The sequence below is a fragment of the Gymnodraco acuticeps genome, unplaced genomic scaffold (assembly GCF_902827175.1).
Source record: "Gymnodraco acuticeps unplaced genomic scaffold, fGymAcu1.1, whole genome shotgun sequence".
NCBI lineage: Eukaryota > Metazoa > Chordata > Actinopteri > Perciformes > Bathydraconidae > Gymnodraco > Gymnodraco acuticeps.
This window is the reverse complement of record NW_022991739.1, coordinates 19,579-38,318: the sequence shown is the minus strand read 5'-3', so window position 1 is coordinate 38,318 and position 18,740 is coordinate 19,579. Positions and strand designations below refer to the sequence as shown.

Genomic DNA, 18,740 nt, shown 5'->3' with positions numbered 1-18,740 from the left:
GTACAATGTAGTGAAACATGGGCTTGAGCTTCACTGAGGATCTTTGTCATTCTGACAGCGAGGCAAACTGCAGTTATTACACTTCGTGTTTTGATATATGTGTAACTCTGTTAATATAAAACCCACACTGCTCAAACTTTGTTACTTTTCCTAAAATTGGTATATTTATTTATTTATTTTGGGGCGTGGGGAATGAAGAGAACAAATATAGTAGCATTTTATAAACATATGCATAATGCTGCGCTATACTTTGCGGCCACACGCCGTTGCCAAGCAACACTTATTGTTTAGGTGTCCTTTGATAAGCAGGCAGTCATATAATTAACTAGAACTAGCTAGATCGGATAGATTTGGACATAAACGCGAGTGAAGTCTAACCGGACGCGAGAGAGATCAGAGATCCGATCAGCTGCTGCTGACGGAGAACACGCAGCTCTGCATGATCACAGCTCCGCCGCTGTGACGGACCGTTGAGTGGAGCAAAATACACTAAGAGTTAGACCTAACACACTTAGCTTGTTTATCTACTCTGGAACAAGCTAAACTAGTTATAAATATATTTATTTTTTACTGTCGGGTCACTTATTAGAGGTTCAGCGAGCTGCACGAGACTGACGGGCTGTCAGGAGAGGGAGAGGAAAAGAGATCTCACCCCGTTTATTGTTCCCATTTTATTATCCAGAATTACTGTAAACCTTTGAATTAAGTAGTTAAACTACTATTAGTAGTTTGTGTAAATGCATGTGTGTATGAATTATACGTTTTTGTATGATTTTAGTAGAATAAATAAAAAAATGGTTTTTTTTCTTAACATAAAATAAATCTCACGTACCCCCTGCAGTACTCCAACGTACCCCTAGGGGTCCGCGTACCCCCATTTGAGAACCACTGCCCTAGCACATTACTAAAATACAATTCAAGCCAGTGAGGTCATTAGCTGTTTTTTATTATTATTCATGACATGTTTTAACCCGAGCTTGCAGCCTGCACACACAAAAATAGGCGGACAAAAACATAAGCATCTCTTTATTTTCATGTGCCATTCCAGAAACCGTGAAAGCCAAAAATCAACCCAAAATAAAGTGTGCTTTTTGATTTCAAGAACACAGACATTCAGTTGGTTTATATTGTTGGAGTTTCATGTTGGCAAAGCAGTGACTATCCCATGTTGTATCAGCCACCAGGAGAGCCTGCGCTAAATAGCTAAATGTGAAACCAGCGGCACAAAGCAACAGAGGCGTGATGTGCACGGTGTTATGTGCACGGCTCTCTTTGGAGTATGTTCAGTACAACCCGATGCTTTTCTTATTCTATAGAATGAGTGCTGCATATGACACAGGAAGTGTTGTTTCTTCGGCCGTTGTGTGTTCCTATAATGCTGTTAGGAGTCAAGCTCGTATGTTAGCAGAGGTCTACAGTTTAATGATCCACGCACACACACACACACGCTGTTGCTAGGTGGATTATCTTAACGTTTCCTCGTTGATGTCCGGCGTCCCTCTTACATTCAGCTGCAATGTTATAGTGTAAAAATAGCTGCTTGCAAATCAAACGTTGAAACCCAAAAAAAATAATAACCAAAATCCAACATACAACCAAAAAAGATGCAGGGCTGAAAAGAAAAACTAAAAGCCCTCTGCTAGATTTCTGTGCCGAGCTTCAAGCAGTCCTTTTTCCCCCAGCCCTCCGTGGGCTCCACGTGAGACTCGTCCGTCGTTAAACAAAGAGCATGTTTTCCTATGCTTTCACTGGCTGCTGAACTCCATCCACGTTCCTCCAGGTTCAAACTTAAAGGTGGATTATGGACCGTCTTCCTCTTCAAAGTTCATCCCTAAGAAACAGAAATCCAATGTTAGGAAAGAAGAGCAACATGCAAGAAACACAGCCACCCTCCATTCATGCTGAGTCAATCACATGCACAACTTAAACACGACAGTAACATGTGAACAGTTAAAGGGTTTGTTCTACATCTCAGAGTAGATCAAAGAAAAGAAAAGAGGTTTGGATATGTTTTTTATGAGCATCCAATTGGACAAAGAAGCCATGCTCTTGAAAACAAAGATTATGCCTTCACACATTTAATTAGTTTTATGTTTGGGTTTCAAACAGTGTTTCCGCCAGACCAGGGCTGAGGGCGTCCACCCCGAGAGCGCAAGGGGGGTGACGTCACGTCACTTGAGTTTTGAATTGAGCCGTCCCTTATAGATACTAGGCTTGTTTGAGACAAGCGAGACCTGCGCAATTTCGATCAACGTCTTGCTCGTGCGTTGCATGATGGTTAGTCATTTTGTCCGACTTGCTCTGGAGGCTCGCCTACATGAGACGTTGAAATCTCGCGGGACAAAGACGCCCGCAGCCTTGAGAGCGAGGCGCGGCGAGGCGGCGCAGTTGCTCTCCACGGGCTGCGGAAGCGAAATGCTTGATGGGAAACGACTCGCTGGTATCTCGAGCTGAGCGCTCATTGGTGGTTTTTACCCCGTGCTGGTGATGAAACTCTCCAATTGGCTCGGCAAAAGTTTGTTGTTGTTTTGTGTCAGTTTTACGTCGCCACATCCATTCCCATTTTTCATCATTGTTCCACAATATTTATCATCATGAAATTAATATCTATATATTTTATACTATACTGCTTACCGTTTTCATACTTTATATATCTTAGCATATTCATACACACTGTTCATACTGCTCACAGGCTGCTGTGTATATCTAGTGTATTCATACCCCTCACTGTTTATTCATCATTCAATTCATTCTATATTTTATTCTGTAGATTGTGTACATTACTTTTCACTTTACTGCTTGTTGCACCTGGTTAGAAGCTAAACTGCATTTCGTTGTCTCAGTACCTGTAATATGTGCAATAACAATAAAGTTGAATCTAATCTTGATCAGGAACAAATGTATTTACTTAGTACATATCTGACATTAACGATTAAACACATGTGCATTCTTTATAAATGCAAACCGAGTCAAGCCGACTCCGGAGGTGGCGGTATGCACCTCAAAGTTGTTTGCAATCCGCCAAAAAAACGAAAGAAGAAGAAGACGAAGCCGACTCCGAGCTGTCCGACTTCAGGCGAGCTTTTTGAGACCTCCCCCGGCTGCGATCGGCTGCTCTCGTCTACTTTCGAGGCGAGCCGCAACGCGTCTCAAACAAGCCTAATATCTCGTAACGTCTGCACACACACACAATTTTGAATTGCGCCGTCCCTTAACCTATCTCTTAACGTCTCCCTGCTGACAGGGACACCCCTCCTGGCATGGTCCTTGGAAGATGCGGCGGTGTTTTGTTTTTTTCCGTCACAGGAAGGCGCTTTGCTGGCGGTGAAAAGAATCGCACCAGACTCCTTTGCCCCTCCAACAGAGCGATGTCCTTTTCCTTTTTCCTTTTCGTCATTTCAAGTAGGGATGCTCCGATCGATCGGTCACCGATTGAGATCGGCCGATACTCACTCTCTACCGCTCTCTAAACATGCCGATCGCGAGAGCCGATCGCATGACGTAAAATACATGACACTTCTCTCTGTGTGCGGCAAAACAAGCTCGCCAACATGGCTTCACCGGTCTGGCATTATTTTAAGGTGTCTGAAAAAGACAGTAAAATAGCGGTATGCAACGTGTGTGAAGCAGAAATCCTGCAGCTCCGCCCGCCGGACAGGTAAGCGCAGCGAAACACACACACAGGGAGAACCAGACCGCAGTTAATTTCCTCATATTCCAAACGAGAAATTACGGTAGCAAATCACCCGGTTCATTACGACCAGAACTATTAACGGGATACAAACCGGAGGAACCAGGCATGGAGGGAGGTGGCAGAGACAGTGGGTGAAACTGGTAGGTTTTCGCCTGTTTGGGGAGTTTATATATATATATATATTGCTCGCATAAAATCCCCGGGGTTTTTTGCTTTGTATGTCGGGGGCGGGAGATTCATGTGATTGGTTGTTGGTCGCGTTGCTCGCAAAAAATCCCCAAGCTTTCAGACACGCCCAGCTCCAAGATTTTCAAGATTTTCGAAAAAGCTGCTGTGTGGACGTACCGTAAGAGTTACACCTAACACACTTAGCTATTTTATCTACCTCTGGAACAAGCTAAACTAGTTATAATAAATATATGTATTCTTCATTGTCGGGTCACTCATTACTGGATCAGTGAGCTGCATGAGATACTGACAGGCTGTCAGGAGAGAGAGAGAGAGAGAGGAAAAGAGAGCGCTTCCGCTAATTTCTCCTGTGTTATTCTCCAAAGTGAATGTAAACTTGAATAATGTACATCATTTGAATGTAATAATTAAGTTGATTGTTGTTTGTGGAAGCTCCAGTAAATGAGCATTAACTGAGATTTAAACATCATTTTAAATGGAAGATTTAAAGTGATGTTTAAATCTTCCATTTAGGCCCCGCCCACTCGATCGGATCGGCGATCGTTATCGGCCGATACTGATTCCGGCCCCGAAATTGGCGATTGGAGCATCCCTAATTTCAAGCGATAAAAACTCTCGATCTTCTCTCAAATTATTGTTTTTTTTGGACGCCCTCGGCTCGAGTTCAGGGCGTTCCGAGCTGAATAAGAGCTTCAAATGACGGCAAGGCGCCCCCTGGCGGAAACGCTGGTTTCAAAACAACGTCAAATGCCATCAGTCAGGCAGGTTTTGGTTAACTAATTTAGAACTATGGAGTTCAAAAATGATAAAGTAAACGTGCAGCTAGCTGGTATGGCATGGAAGAAGCAAAAATAATGTCAACAAGCAGCAAAACGCAGCCTCTTGTGATCCGTTGCCTGCTCCACGCCACACCGGTTCACCTTTAGCACTGTGAGAAGCAGAGAGAGGGGGGGGGGGGGGAGAAGGAAGTCACTTCCACCTGGACCACTGCTTGTCTTTGTCTGTTAAAGGCACATAAATCACGCCCATCAGGGGCTTCATTTTGGTGCTGCCGTCCTCCAACTTGTCGTACTGCTCCAGCATCTGGTTCCCCCCCGCCGGGCCCACGGGCAGGATCAGCCGCCCGCCGGGCTTCAGCTGATCCAGGAGCTGGCAGAGACACAAGGAGTGGAGGTTGTGAGGACACAAAAGGTTTAAATAAGGACAATGTGACCTCCATCATCATCTCTCACAGTATCCACAGAAACTCACGGCCTGGGGGACGTTAGGGGCTGCTGCTCCGACGTGGATGGCATCATAAGGAGCTTCCTCAGGGAGGCCCATCCGCCCGTCTCCCACTGAAACACACACAGCGGCGCCATGTTGAGATTGGTATGCTTTACTGATTGCTGTGCTGGCAACTCTTCTTTGGGACTGTTTCTGACTATGCTTTTCATTACTTGTCTAATCTACTGATCATGTTTTCATAAAGCAGGGTAATATAGAGAAGACAAATCACATGCAACTTTATTCTAATGCATCTAGCTTCCTATTGAGAATACGTTGTTTTAAGTGATGTCTCAAAAACAAAGCAGCTCTTCCGATGTTACTTTTTGACATCAAATAGTTTGTCTTGTGTTAAAGGTGGGGGAGGTAATTTTGGAGAAACCAGCTCGAGTGTTTGAAAATACACAACCGGAAAAATTCTGCCCCTTCCTTCAGACTTCCTTACAGAGCCCCTCCTCCAACACACACGGACGCGCACATGACCAATGAGGGCACGAGATAAGTTTGTGCCCAGATGGAAGGCTGACAGGCAGGTAGGCCATCCAGTTACTTTAGCCGGGCCGGCTCAGATGATTGGTCGTGCTTTTTACAGCGCCACGGCTTCCACAGATGACATTTTTATGTATTTATTGTCAAAGCATTTAATTTATTCATTGCTATCGGGATGTTAAGAGCATTCATGGAATATAACAACAAGTGTATCTCGAGCCGGTTTCTCAAACGTACCCCACCTTTAAGTGTAATAAAGTTTTAGCCTGAATCTTTCAATCTGTAAAAAACCCTGCTAGTCTGTTTTCCCTCTACTCTTTTGCTGCCTCGTTATAGTTTATTTACTTATGTGTAGGTAATTTACCGACCAATTTAAATGTTAAATTGTAAAGTACACTCAATGTAGAAAGTATAGCAGCCTGAAAATCTTTGGTAATTTTGCAGTTAATGATTAAAATAGCTCGCAATTTATACATAAGGGAAAATACTCGACCGATACTCAACAAATGTTTGCCACCCGCACTGACAATCAGTCAAATAGTTTTCAAACATAAAAGATAATGACTATTTACAGTCTAGTATTAGCACTACCTGCTCCTGCAGACAGAGCAGCTGAAAGTAGGCACCGACTACTTCATTATTGAACACTGCACAGACCCATTTACTGAGCGTTTGTTGTGTCGACACTGAAGAGAAGATAGAAAGCACTGAGGAGCTTTCAATGTCAGCTCAGATTAGAGTGTTAAAATAAGTTCCAAAAGAAAACAGAAACAAAATCCCCATGACCTTTGATGGAAGACATCTTACCCATTAGCGTGACTCTGCCCGACGTTAGCAAACTGGGGTCATCTTTATTCACATTGTTTATAGAGTCGTCTACCAGCTCCTGGATGTGATCGATGCCTATAACTTTCCCTTTAGGACCAACCTGTAAAACAGAGAGGGAGTAACGGGGCTCAGCTCACACAACAACAACAACAATAAACCTCACATTTAGACAAACTCAATCAGAACTCCACCAAAGAGAAATGGTATGTGTTTACCCGTCATGAGTGGCTCACCATTCGTGCAAAGCAGGCGGACAGGATGCCGCTGCCGGAGCCCACGTCCAGAGCTTTGGCCCCGTCGTACAGCTGGTCGTGAAGGAGCTCCAGGGCGTAGGCGTGCTGCGTGGAGGGAGAGGACGTGGAGAGGAAACAGCGTCACAACCCGTCAGCCAGCTTTCATCTCACACGAGACGAGGTCAATCCTACACAGTACATCTAGCTGACCAATATCAGCTTTCTGGGAGTGTTCGCATCCTTAAAAATATGATTTATTTAAATAAAATAAAACCAGACAGGTGATTTGAGTAAGCTAACATGCCAACAATCAACACAAAAATATAAAATTACATATATTTGGTTAACTGACATTGTAAAACACAAAATTGGTCGGATTTAGGGCTGGGCAAAACATACGGATATTCTATCAATATCCTGACATGAGATTTGATTTGGTCTAAGTTTTGGGATATTGTAATTTTGTTTTTAACAGTTTTAAAGGCTACATTACATGAAGGTGGTGTCATTTGATTATTTGTCTCAACCCCCTGAATCATTAAATCCATATTAGTAATGATTATTTATCTAAAATGTTATTGTGTAATGATTTATGAAAATCATACAATATCGTTCTGGATGTCATGATATGGATACAGGGGAAATATTGCTATATTTATTCAAATCCATATCGCCCGCCCTAGTTTGATTTGGCACAGAAAGTAGTATTTCTCTGACTTCCTATCTTCTGAGAGACTGAATGAGAGCAAGGTTTAAAAAAGACTGTTCACAGTTGTTATTCACAGGATGCAGACATGTCTGAGTGTTTTAAAGTCATACCATGTGTGGGGCGCTGATGGTTGCTTGATAGCCTTTTGGTGAAAAGAAAGATCAGGTTAGTTCATCCCTCTGACACCAGACTGTGTTCCAGACTGTGCTGCGATGCATGAGCGATCCCAGGGTGTGAGCAGACGTACCTATTGACTGCGGCGAGTCCATGTACGGATTGCACCTCGAGAAATGGCCTCGGTCTGTGGCCAGCATGACTTCATAGACCTTGTCAGACTTAATAATGCCATTTTCTGTGGATGCAAAAAAAGTGTGTGTCATTGTCTATTAGGGAAACATGAACACGCTTAAACACCAGGCGGGGATATATTACATAATCTTGCAGCAACTCGAAAGACATGAGAGAAAAATAACATACAGCATAACAACAAAGACAGATTGTTGGATATTAGGCATTGCACAACCAATTCCTTTGACTAGTGGATCGTTTTGGGTGTGCAATATAAATATCTTTACCCTGAGAATTTGAGAACCATCAGAGGTGTGTTATTAGAAAATATTTCACTGTGATAATGATGGATGAATTACCAAAACATATCTGGCTTTATAACCTTTAATCACTCGTCTCGATTTATTATCCAGAAAATGTATTATATACAGATATCAAGGTAGACGACCTAATCCATTCCTAACTCTACATGGTGTGGTCGAAGGAACTAACAAGGCTCCCCAAAGAAGTTGTGTCTTCAGAGTAATGTACATTGCCTTGTTTTTCATGCTGCTGCAACGCAAACATTTCCCAAATTGGGATCAATAAAGTACTTATCTCTCTATCTATCTACCTATCTACCTCTCTATCTATCTACCTCTCTATCTATCTACCTATCTACCTATATATATGTCTATCTACCTCTCTATCTATCTATCTACCTACCTCTCTACCTATCTACCTCTCTACCTCTCTGTCTATCTGTATATCCATCTACCTCTCTGTATATCCATCTACCTACCTCTCTACCTATCTACCTCTCTACCTCTCTGTCTATCTATCTATCTATCTACCTCTCTGTATATCCATCTACCTACCTCTCTATCTACCTCTCTATCTATCTATCTACCTCTCTATCTACCTCTCTATCTATCTATCTACCTCTCTACCTACCTCTCTATCTACCTCTCTATCTATCTATCTACCTCTCTACCTACCTCTCTATCTACCTCTCTATCTATCTATCTACCTCTCTATCTACCTCTCTACCTACCTCTCTATCTACCTCTCTATCTACCTCTCTACCTACCTCTCTGTCTATCTATCTATCTATCTACCTCTCTGTATATCCATCTATCTACCTCTCTATCTACCTCTCTATCTACCTATCTACCTCTCTATCTATCTATCTACCTCTCTACCTACCTCTCTATCTACCTCTCTATCTATCTACCTCTCTACCTCTCTATCTACCTCTCTGTATATCCATCTACCTACCTCTCTATCTACCTCTCTATCTACCTCTCTACCTACCTCTCTACCTACCTCTCTACCTACCTCTCTACCTACCTCTCTATCTACCTCTCTATCTACCTCTCTATCTACCTCTCTATCTACCTCTCTATCTACCTCTCTATCTACCTCTCTATCTACCTCTCTATCTACCTCTCTATCTACCTCTCTATCTATCGATCTACCTCTCTATCTATCTATCTACCTCTCTATCTATCTATCTACCTCTCTACCTACCTCTCTATCTACCTCTCTATCTATCTACCTCTCTACCTCTCTATCTACCTCTCTGTATATCCATCTACCTACCTCTCTATCTACCTCTCTATCTACCTATCTACCTCTCTACCTACCTCTCTACCTACCTACCTCTCTACCTCTCTATCTACCTCTCTATCTATCTATCTACCTCTCTATCTACCTCTCTATCTACCTCTCTATCTACCTCTCTACCTCTCTATCTACCTCTCTATCTATCGATCTACCTCTCTGTCTATCTATCTATCTACCTACCTCTCTACCTACCTCTCTATCTACCTCTATCTATCTAGCTCTCTACCTATCTATCTAGCAGCTGGTCCCAAAGCAGGAAGAGCCAAGGACAGCGGGCGCTTCTCATTCCCCCCCCGCTCACTGTCAGAGCGTTCTGCTGCATAAGGTTGCATTACAAATAAACCATACAGGCTGCCAGATGGACACATAGAGATTTTAGAAATTAAAATAACCCATAGTGTCAGATTTCAAGCGGTTTTCTTCCCAATAAGAATCTTTCTAAGAATTGAAAGTTGTCCTTTGCAACCCCAAGTGAAGTAAACAGACAGTAGATGTTGTTTTCGAGGTTATAAACCTGCTAAATAAACATTTTAGAGACATATTTCCTCTTAAGCACATCAGGGTGCTGATATATAGAATTCATGATGCAGACAAGGTTTGAAATCAAATGCAACTGGGTGAAGGATAACCGACCAGTCCTGAACACCAGTACGAAGGACACAAAACATGAAAACAGTTGTGAATTAGCATGCACCCTGTGTGTGACCTGCTTAAATCCAGTTCATGCAAACTGAGGGTTAGATTTCAATCATTCATGTGTCTGAATGGGCCAGTGAAGTGTTCAATCTGGAGGGGCAGGCAATCAATGTAATGACCACTTCAACAGCAAATGTAATATGTGAGGGACTACCTATATAGTAGACTTATATGTCCAGTACTTGTGCCAAAAGACATTTGCATAATTGTCAGACATAACATCATTGGGATGCTCCTGAATTTAAATAGAAAGGTATTTTGTGAATGAGTTCCAGTATTTAATTAACAACACAGCTTTGCATACCAAGGAGCTTCTTTCCACTTCCTTATTTATTTCACCATGCACAATTGCAACATGCATCATAACTACCAAGAAAGAACAAGAAAGAAGAAACAAATGTATTTTGTGCTGTGGTTTAAAAACAAATAGACCGCTGCCTTCAATCCAGACACCTTTTCAGTTAAATGATCTGTTGCAATGCACTGCATAGAATATAAATAGCCACTTTTAAGTGAAATTGACGCTAAAGTCATAACTTTGAACATCATTTTTGCAAGAATTTGATTTGGTGCATAAACTAGGAAATCGAAATACACAGAAATTACTGCAAAAGTCGAACATATAAGAATAGAAAACTCTAGTACGTAGGCTACAATCCAACTATTTTTAGAATCGGAGAGCTGTGCAGTGTAGGGAAAGATGTGCAAACATATTGATCATTTTGCTATAGGCAAGTTATCATGTCAAATCAGAGCAAGTATTTTAAACATCGACGGCATCGACCACAGTGGATTCAGCACCAGGGTGATACACTGAGTAATGCTCTTAGCAGACAACTGCCACTTTCAATCACTCACTCACAATGGCACTATATAAACTAGGCTCACTTGACCAGCTGTCAGTGTCATTCGTGTAATAAAAAAAGCGGCACATAGGTTATAGTAGATAGTATCAATGAATGTGGGCAGGGCTCTTAGCAGCGTTAGCTTCAACGGCTACAACGTTCCAAATGACGCACATAGAGCTAACCGGCTAAGCTAACGTGACACAAAACTGAAGCTTCCCAAATGAACTGTAACTGTAATTAACGTGTGTGTTTACTGTTAATTCGAGCAACGGAATAAGGCGTGAATCCGCTCCACTACAGCATGGTTTGGGAAAGGGGTGGAGAGAAAGGTAACGCGAGGTCAACAACAACATAGCTTAGCAACCAGCTAGCTAGCAGCCACTCCTCCTCCTCATGTGCACACGCCTCAAAACTACACCGTTTTTCAGAGAACATTCTACAAAAGCGTCAGTGCAACCACCGTGCAAAACATTAGGACTTACTGCGGAGGTTGTTGACAAGCTCTGCGTGGCTGACTCCTCCAGATTTCCAGGCCATTATTAAACACGCTTTGCGGAGTAAGTAGAGAGCAGCTGTCAGTGCCGCGCCTGCGCCAAATGTTTGTCCGATGAAGCTGACAGCCTCCAGAGCAGAGGGCGCGTCACCAGACATCCACAGATATCTCTCCTAATACACACCCTGAAACACAACAGTAGCATTTAAAAATACACTATTAATATTTTATTTATGGTTTTAGATTAAAGCCTCAGATAAGGTTAAGTGTACAATATAAAAAAGGAGCATAGCTTACTCACAATTACATTTGCCGCATAGACGGTGGCCGGTAGGTGGAGTGCGACAACAGTGTATGAGTGCGACACTAGATAGTGGTTTTTTATTTATTTATTTAAAAACAATGACAGTATGTAGCTATTGTAAATACGTCTGTTAAAAATTAATAGTAATTAATATCATTTTTCACAATTTATGCAATGGGAGTTCATTTTAATTTAATCATTTTATAATAATATGTTCTGTTCAGGAAATGGTTTATCCATTTTATTTGCTTATATAATTATCATACTATATATTTATAAGTATACAGGATTTTAAACATAAAACGTTTTTTTCTATGTATAATGTTGAAAAAACATTTTTGAAAATAAAAATAATGATATAATTGTAATTATATGAAGTTTTTAAAATATATATTCAATTTCAGAATATTATTAATATATTATATTTTACAGAGAACCAGGTAAATGGCATGTATTTGCCCCAAACATTGAGAAAATTCGCACAAATGTTTTAAACGTGTTTAAAATGAGCGAAAAGTCGTCTGATTTTCTGGTTTGACCTTGCTGGGCCACCGTAGCTACGTACAAAGTAGTGAGGCGCGTACGCTCCGGATTTGGTTTTCCCCACGAATGCTAAGCTAACACTAGCAATCGTTATTTTTTTAATTTAAAGTGTGTGAAACTGTTTCAATGGATAGTGTAAATGCTAAGTACGTGTCCCAGAAAATCAGTAAAACCAGATGGCGACCCGTATCTCATTCCACTTTGCAGCAACCAGATATCTTTGCGACTGGCTCCTGGGATAACGAGGTTGGAAAGTTGTCTGTCATATTATGATGCTGCAAACATTCATCGAAATATGTATGAATTCTATGTGGTTTGGGCTTTTTCGCGTGTTACACAGACGCTCAAAACATGACTTAAAACGTGTAATATACCGTAAGGCATGCAGCTAGTGCATAAACACATGTTGTATTAGCTGTAGGGATGTCATGTTAGACTTACCACACACTTAAGCCATGCTATTTCTTTCTAATTATTACTAAATTGAAGGAGATACATGGCATAGTGACCAAAACATTTCCTTATTATGATAACTGTCAGTTAGATTATTGTCTATTCTTCTGTGCTTCACATTACAAACCTTTAAAACAAGTTCAAATTGTACATCAATTACTAATGAATGTGTTTCTTTTATAGGATAACAAGATTTCCTTTTGGTCAATTGGGGAATCCTGGAAGCTCTTCATTGGATGATGGATTTGAAGGAGACCCACAGCTTTTATGTGAACACAAGCATGATGGAGATGTTCTGGATCTTCAGGTAAGAAACTTAATCATTGTTGATACTAAAGACAATAATACTTGTTGATCTGTTAGTCTGAAATGCTGCTCTAACCATTTTTCAAGGAATGCAGATACAACTTTTTTTCTCTTCTGATCCCTCATTCAATAAGGCTATTGCTTTGTTTTTCAGTTTTTGGATCAAGACAAAATCGTCACAACATCGTCAACTGGAGCAGTAACCATCTTCCGCCACCATCAAAACAGTCAGGTACGCACCTGCACAAATGTTTTTCAGATGCAGAAGTGTTTCATGGAGGATATGTGTGCAATGAAGTGGGTTTTTTCACACTTAAAGGTGGGGTATATCATTTATTTCAGAAACACTTTTTGTTATATTCCATGGAATGCTCTTAAAGGAATGGTATGCTCATGACACTCATTTTTAAATAATTATCATCCGATAAAACAGACCAGTCTCTGCCAGTCTTTTTTTTCTTTTTTTAATCCGATGACATTATCAGTGATTTTAAACTGATTAATTACCGAAATAACATCAACACTGTGGGCGGCGCCATTTTACCGGACGTGACGTAAACCATGCGTTTGGTTTCGAGGACACGTTGATGTTCATGTTATTTACTGTAGTTACTCTCTTCAAATATGCCTCGTTGTATCGCGAAACATTGCCACAATTCTGATAGGAACAATCCACGGAATGCTCGGTTCCATCTGTTGCCAAAAGGTAAGCGTAGGAAGTACGTTCGGAGGCAGTGGCTAGCGAAATGTGGCCGGCCTGAACCGAAAGATCCACAGGCATGTACGCAGCAAACATTTCAAGTTTCCGGACGACTACTCTGAGAGTATGATAAAACATAACATGGGATTTATTGAACAACCATTACTTAATGGAGATGCAGTACCATCGGTCTTTCTGGTGTCATCACCGACCAGGACACCAGTTCGGCCAGTTGAGAAATCGCCCTCTGCAAGTGTGAAGCGACGGAGGACCAGAAGTAGTGCTCGGAGTAAGAATAAGGTATGTTATAGCGCATTTCCATTGCAGCGGGTAGCCCCGTTTAAACGTCCTTTATCGTCCAGGCCAGGCCAGTTTTTGGTGGCCTTTCCATATAGCGTAGTACCGGCTAGTGGGTATTTTCCCCCAGTTTTCCGGCCCCATAAAGTCGTGGTTCTAGGGCCAGGGACAACGAGGCTGAGTATGCTAAACTAGAGAGGGAATCGCTAGCAAGGGTGGTACTACATGCATACATATCTAGTAATCAAAATCATTGTATCTACTAAGTAGTACTAAGTAGGCTCGAACCTGTATGGCTGAATTCCCCCATCCAATCTCTTCATATTGCTCAAAACTTCTTCCTCGGCTGACTAGTCCGAACCATAGACTGTGTGTATATATAAAGGTCCGAACTCAAATACTCCGCCATGTTTTCGTGTGTTTACAAAGTGAACGCATGGATGACGTCACGACCATCACGTGACTACTGAAAATGGGCAAAATGGCAGCGGCCTGACGGAATATACAGGTTTTGATAAAAAAGAGCTATAAAATCATTATTTACCGGGGAATATCGCTGATTTCTTCAGGGTATGGTTTAAACATAATGTTTTACTAAATACTGAAGTTTTGATTAATTATCTAATGAGTGGAGCATTCCTTTAACATCCCAATAGCAATGAATATATTAAATGCTTTGACAATAAATACATTAAAAAATGTCATCTGTGGAAGCCGTGGCGCTGTAAAAAGCACGACCAATCATCTGAGCCGGCCCGGCTAAAGTAACTGGATGGCCTACCTGCCTGTCAGCCTTCCATCTGTGCACAAACTTATCTCGTGCTCTCATTGGTCATGTGCGCGTCCGTGTGTGTTGGAGGAGGGGCTCTGTAAGGAAGTCTGAAGGAAGTGGCAGATTTGTTCCGGCTGTGTACTTTCGAATTCTAGCGCACTCGAGCTGGTTTTTCCAAAATTACCTACCCTACCTTTAATGGTTTTCCTGACTCTTTTAACATACATGACATTAATTATTTTGTACAGTTTTCATTAAATATGTACACAAAAAAGAAAAGAAATAAACATTATTTATGTATTATATATACCCACACAATCCCTTAAATGTATTGCACATGTTAATTGTCTTTCCAAAGCTTTTCAATACATTTACTTTGACTTTATACATTTTTGTTTTGGCTTTTTCAAATGTCTAAATTAGTACATGATAGTCAGCTGTTTATGATTCTTACCCTAAAAGTATTGTATGAAAGTATAAAGGGTACAATAACTTGATTTTAGCTAGGGTATCTAAGGGTTAGATTTACCTAGCTTTGTATTTATGAGAGCATTTGCATATTGTGAAAGAGGGGGGTTACCTTGGTTGCTAATGGTTACACAAGCCAAAAAATCGTTATGACATCATAAAGTGGCCAAAATCTGATCAGCTCATTTTCAGACAGGTTTTTATAGAAATGGATCAGGACAAAAAGAGAATCTTTGTTCCTGAAACTTTCAGAATCTCTTTCCACAGAGACATGAACAAGTGCATTTTGCATGATAGGTCCCCTTTAAATTCCATCAACATACCAGGGAACAGCTACACAAATATTTTGCACTTCAAGGAGGTGAATGTTGGACAAACTGGATATGTTACATACTTCTGGTTTGGTAAATATAAAAATGTCTTTGTTGACTGCAGACGATATCAGTTTCTCAGCGCTGGCCAGGAGTTCATTGTTACCCATGTGACAACGCTCCCTGTACTGGGGTCGTGTGCAGCAGCCCCGAGATCGTCACGGTCGGTGAAGATGGAAGGATCGTCGTCTTCAGAGCCGACCAGGAGGGAGTCGTTAGAGTCATAGGTGAGGTTAACATAATGATAGTGTCACTTTAAATTACGCACATTTTAGGGGGCATCCCGGGAGATAACTTGGTAGAGCGAGGGATGTGAAGCCTGTAAAACCAGCTTGATCTTTAAATACACACTTTTGTGAATAGGCTTTTATGTGAATCACTCCCTATGCACTTTCACATTTTATAAAGGGTTGATCTGTTCTTAATTGGTACCTTTGTCTAATGGTGTGTTTAGTTGTGTTGGTTTTCCTCCTGTATTACTTTTTGCTATTGATGCTGCTTTTTGGTTTCATTGAATGAAAAAAGTAAAGGTTTTTGTTACTATTAGTATTATAACTAGTACTACTGGTATCATTACAAAAAGCGCACAGCCCCAAAACATATTCAAAACAGTCTTTACATTTGTTTTCATGGGTTTAGAATATCATAACACCTCCAGATCATAAGAGTTGGACACTATAATGTGTCTAATGTTTATTTTATTGTACTTTGACAGAGAATGCGGACAGCAGCACGATTCATGCTGTGACCTACCTGAGGACCACAGAGATTTTGACGGTGAACTCCATCGGCCAACTCAAGCTGTGGGACTTCAGGCAACAGAGCAACTCGCCATCCCAGATTCTCTCCTTGTAAGATTTCCACAAACAAAAATCACATTTCTCCACATTTGTTCTTCTGATCTGACTTTTATAATAACGTCTTCTTCTTCCAGGTCAGGGGATAGAGTCCCTCTGCACTGTGTGGACAGACATCCCAACCAGCAGCACATTGTTGCCACGGGGGGGCAGGACGGCATGCTCTGTGTCTGGGATATAAGACAAGGCAGCGCACCCTTCTCACTCATGGAGGCTCACTCTGCTGAAAGTAAGAGTTTAGTTGGATTTCTTCTTTCTGTTGTTTTTTTTGACATTGTGGTAGGGGGTAAGGGAAAGGTATTACAGTTTTTGTTTTGAACACATCAAAGGTGGGGTAAAGAAATGCTTGAACATTGATTTTTACATTTGTATTTCTCATTAGTTTAACACTGGTTTTCAACGTGAATAAGAAAGGAATCTCTTCGCTGTAATTGTTGTGTGTATGACACATTCTTTATTTTTAAATCAAAGCAAGGAAAGCCATTTTGAATAGGCAGTTGAATAAAATTGCCAGTTTTAAAAGTACAATTATTTCTGCTTGTAAATTATAATTCTCTTCAGCAATGAGTTTTTTTTATTATTGATGTCGTTTTCTCATACTGATATTCTGCACAAACTGTGCTGTAAAGGTCTCTACTGTAGGTTATTTTGTATTATATGTACAGCACTTTAGCTCGACCAAAAATCGTTTAAAAATATGCTATATAAATAAAACTTGATTTGATTTTTCTTTGCTTTTCTTTACAGTGTGGGAAGTCCATTTCCACCCGACGAACCCAGATCATCTGTTCACCTGCTCAGAGGACGGTTCACTGCTGCACTGGGAGACGTCCGCACAGTCAGACATGCCCTCCTTCTTACAAGGCAAGTGTTACTGTGGATATCATCCAAAAGTTTGCAGTTGCAGAACAATCATTTGATTATAAACTACATTTTAATCACAACATGTATATGTATTTAATGTATTAGTCATACAACTGTGACTAATCTTTTGGTTGTCAGAGCAACAACAAAAACACTGAGACAGCTGACGTGATACTGATAACCAAGAGCTAAAACGCTGGCAGAGCAAAATGCTACAAACTAGAAGGACTCACTGGAACTTCATCATCTCAGTTGTGCATTTATTATGTACTTCAATACTAAAACTATTTAACATACATTTAATAAAACCACAAGGCACTTTATTATCATGTGAATATGTACAAATATGAAATGCTTAAACTGAAATAACATCGTGAACCTTGGCCCATGGTTCACCCTCTCCCCACGTTTCATCAAAATTCAACCAGTTGTTTTCCAGTAATCCAGCTAAGAAAGAAACCAAAACATAAACTCCTTCAAGGGATATTATATTCAGAATTATCTTCTAAAATGTTAATTGATTGTTTCGTTGTTGTTTTCCAGGTGGCAGGAACAACAGCATGATATCTCGCAGTGCGATGGCCCCGGCTGGAGGAAACCAGTCCCTCATCAGCGCGTGGCTGAACGGAGACTCCAGTAAAGGCCGCGTGGAGACGACTCACATGTTGCCCAGCCAGACGCTGTCTGTCAACAGCCTGGATGTACTTGGACAATGTCTTGTCTGCGGGACTGACGGAGAAGCAATTTTTGTCAACAGACAAGTCCCCGTTTAGAAGAGTTGTTTCTGTACTGAACAAGATCTCTTTATTTGCCGTCAATTGCTGTCACCACATTGTCTCATTTGATCAAACAAGGTGCCTAAAAAAAACTGTGTTCAAAAGTCTACTGTTGACATTTTGGTCTAAATTGTGTATTTGTCATGTCATATAATGGTGTATACACAGTATTTTTGCGCATTTCTGGATGGATTCATCAATTAATCTAGGTTTTTGTAGATCATTCCACGAACAGTAGTTCAACTCTACAGTACTTTTGTATGGATTTCATTTAAAACGTTTTGAAATAAATGAATAAAAATGCCTTATACAGATGTCTAATGTGTCCATTAAAGGTTTTGTATTCAAAGTAAGAATCCAATGTAGTTCATATTGCTCCTAATACTAGGGTTGGTTAAATGCAGAGGCTACATTTTACTGTGTACAAGTGTTTCCTTTGTAATCCTCCATTTACTTTTCCTTAGTTGTTAATTTTTGATCATGTCACAGAATCTAACAATGCCCCCCCTTCCAGTACTCAATAATATAAATATTGTAGCTGCAGTTACTGTGTACATTTCATATTTAGTGGTTAAATAATTTTTCATTACAGCTGAATCCATGGCCCAGAGTTGTTTTGAAGGAAAATGGGGTAATGATACAAATTCAAGGAGATTGGTACTTACTACCATGGTCATACAGATGTATTATT

General features: G+C 40.8%; 2 protein-coding genes across 3 annotated transcripts; one reads left to right on the top strand and one right to left on the bottom strand.

Moving 5' to 3' along the window:
- Positions 1-925: 925 nt before the first annotated feature.
- pcmt (protein-L-isoaspartate (D-aspartate) O-methyltransferase) lies at positions 926-11,493 on the bottom strand. 2 transcript variants are annotated; one of them, XM_034199124.1, is made up of 8 exons: positions 11,328-11,493; positions 7,656-7,760; positions 7,519-7,550; positions 6,700-6,804; positions 6,446-6,566; positions 5,135-5,220; positions 4,863-5,032; positions 926-1,831 (listed from the first exon to the last, which is right to left on the bottom strand). In XM_034199124.1, the coding sequence occupies exons 1-8, from the start codon at positions 11,380-11,382 to the stop codon at positions 1,819-1,821; spliced, it is 687 nt and encodes a 228-aa protein (XP_034055015.1). In that variant the 5' UTR covers positions 11,383-11,493; the 3' UTR covers positions 926-1,818. The 2 variants fall into 2 exon arrangements, with proteins under 2 accessions (XP_034055015.1, XP_034055016.1); XM_034199125.1 differs by having other exon boundaries at positions 4,804-5,032; positions 11,328-11,485.
- A 693-nt stretch (positions 11,494-12,186) lies between these two features.
- Positions 12,187-18,394, top strand: nup43 (nucleoporin 43). The gene is given in 9 exon segments (XM_034199111.1): positions 12,187-12,431; positions 12,822-12,857; positions 12,859-12,945; positions 13,099-13,176; positions 15,617-15,779; positions 16,268-16,403; positions 16,487-16,638; positions 17,157-17,273; positions 17,817-18,394. Coding segments are annotated over 9 exon segments (1,119 nt in total). The 5' UTR covers positions 12,187-12,311; the 3' UTR covers positions 18,047-18,394.
- The last annotated feature ends 346 nt before the right edge of the window (positions 18,395-18,740 follow it).